This window comes from Frankliniella occidentalis, unplaced genomic scaffold (assembly GCF_000697945.3).
Source record: "Frankliniella occidentalis isolate FOCC.00 unplaced genomic scaffold, Focc_3.1 Scaffold18, whole genome shotgun sequence".
In the NCBI taxonomy this organism is placed as follows: domain Eukaryota; kingdom Metazoa; phylum Arthropoda; class Insecta; order Thysanoptera; family Thripidae; genus Frankliniella; species Frankliniella occidentalis.
The window spans coordinates 193,812-195,983 of NW_026267148.1; the positions used below are offsets into that span (position 1 = coordinate 193,812).

Sequence of the window (2,172 nt, forward strand, 5' to 3'; positions counted from 1 at the left end):
GGTAAGGGGGGGGGGCGTGATGTAATCCCGCTATTTGAAACGGAATAGGGCTTTAGCGAGGCGGAGCGGGGCGGGCAGTGAACCGTGCCGGAGACCACAATGGAGTGCAATGTCACACCGAGGGAGGACCGGGCGGGACCGGACGCCGCCGAGGACTTCGGCGCGGGTGCCTCGCGATGGTGTTAAAGTGGCCGCCACGGCCGCCCACAGTCGCGCTTCCAGATTCTTCCAGGTCCATCGAGTGGCTCGTCGACCTTACGAAAGCTTGTTCCAAGACTCGAGGGTCAGCCTGCTGCTTCGCAAAAAAATCGCGTGGCCGAAAAACCCCGTGGGAGATCGGCCGTACAGGTATGCACGTGCGCCGGCGGGTTGCCTAACACTCAGGCGCCAAGCTGCGCCAGGCCGACGAGCAAACAAACGCCTGGGGAAAACCGACCGAACCGAACTCACAACTCTCGATCGCCCTCCGGGGCTGGTCTCCAAGTACAATAGAAACTAGCATTTAACTGAGTTCTAGTTCTTCGGGAAAGCAAAGTGGAAGGTGCGGAGAAGGGTGGAACCCCTAGGAGGTCGCTCGCCGCAAATCACTCGCGTGCGCGCAAGTATTGTCCACTCGAGAACCTGATTGCGACCCCCACCTCCCGGGAGTGAGAGGGAGTCGGCGAGCCGGTGGGGCGGCAGCGTGTCTCCATCAGGAGTGGGAGGCCCGAGAGCAGGCTGCAGCGAAGGGGCGCCCGGGGGGCAGCACGGCGGCAGCAGGACCTTGACCGAGGCGAGCGGCGCGGTCCAGGACCTCCAGGACACCACAGACCACAGGCCGACGCCAAGGCGACGCCGCGAGCGAGCGAGGCGAGCGACCGCACGACCGGGCGGCGGCAGAGGGCGCGGCGGGGCGCGGCGGGGCGGGGCGGGGCGGCACTGAGAGGCGCCTTGTTTGCACTGCCAGTCGATGCGAAGGTCTCGCCATCAACAAAGCCGGGCCGGTTGCGCACACAAACAGGGCCCCGCCGATCACAACAGCGCGACGCGTCGGCTATGGGCCCCCCTTTTGAGCTGGGGTCGCTGAGTGCGGCCACGGGGCTCCACTGTACGACGCATAGCACGCCGCGCGCGCCTTCCGGGTCCCCGCGACCCGACCCGACCCGACCCGACCACGTGGCGTGGCGTGGCTTGGCGGCGGAGCTCAAAGCCGCACCTCGGCCACGCCACGCCAAGACGCCGGCCGGCCGGCGAGCGCCGCGGCGCGGCGGCAGGCATTGTCTTTGATAACCTTGAGGTAGCGCGCCGCACCGCGCCCTTCCAACACGCGGAAAAACAATCTGTCCTATTAATGTTTCATACGCCCGTTCCCCCCTCCGCCGCCGAGGTGCTGCGGGCGTCGCGGATCGCCACCAGCCCGACGCGCGGCGGCATCACGGCTCGTTGGCGATGAGGACCTCGGCGGAGCGGCGCACCGTTCCGCTGGATCGTGTTGCTATCGCGGTCGGTCGGTAGGCTATAGTCGTACTCACCAGAGTTGACGCCGGGCGAGTGCGGGCTGCACGAGAGGCTCATGAGGACCAGGGCGGCCGTGCACTCGTCCATCATCCCCCGGGGGTCGCCCAGGCCGAGGCCGAGGCCCAGCCCGCTGTCCACGCCCTCGTCCTGCGAGGAGCTGGGCCGCCGCTTGCGCGACCTGCAAACACAACCACACACACACACATGAGGACCAGAATGGGGCAAACGACAGAGGCTCCTCCACAATGACTCTGCGCGCTGAGAATGGCGCCACGCTCCGCCGCGCATGTGGGCGCGCAGGACCCTCTCTGCTGCTGGCCGAGGCCGGGGCGGCGGCGGCCGCGGTGCATACTTGCGCCTAACTGCACCGATACAGCGCCGCGCCCACCGCCGAGCGGCCAGAGATGAACGTACGGTTCCCACCGCGATGAGCCGCACAAGGGCCGCGGTGAAACACAAAATATGACAAATGTGATTCTCCCCCTCCCTCCCTCTCTGTTGGTGCCGCCTCCCCCACTCCTCTCCTCGCGGAGGCCACACACAGGTTGGTCAAGCACTCTCCATTGTTTTCAAATGGTGTGGAGGGGGAGGGAGGGAGGTAGGGTGGGCGTGGGCAGGGCTACGCAATGACACTACTAACTACCTGACACCGCCGCGCCCTGGAGGCCCTGGAGG

General features: G+C 66.7%; 1 protein-coding gene across 2 annotated transcripts in view; it reads right to left on the reverse strand.

Annotated features, from left to right (window-relative positions):
* Nucleotides 1–2,172, reverse strand: part of LOC113214977 (zinc finger protein 395) — a 160,364-nt gene that overhangs the window by 77,336 nt on the left and 80,856 nt on the right. For both annotated transcript variants that reach the window (XM_052264345.1, XM_052264346.1), the window contains one exon: nt 1,512–1,675. In XM_052264345.1, coding sequence (XP_052120305.1) covers nt 1,512–1,675 — 164 coding nt within the window. The remainder of the gene's footprint in view (nt 1–1,511; nt 1,676–2,172) is intronic.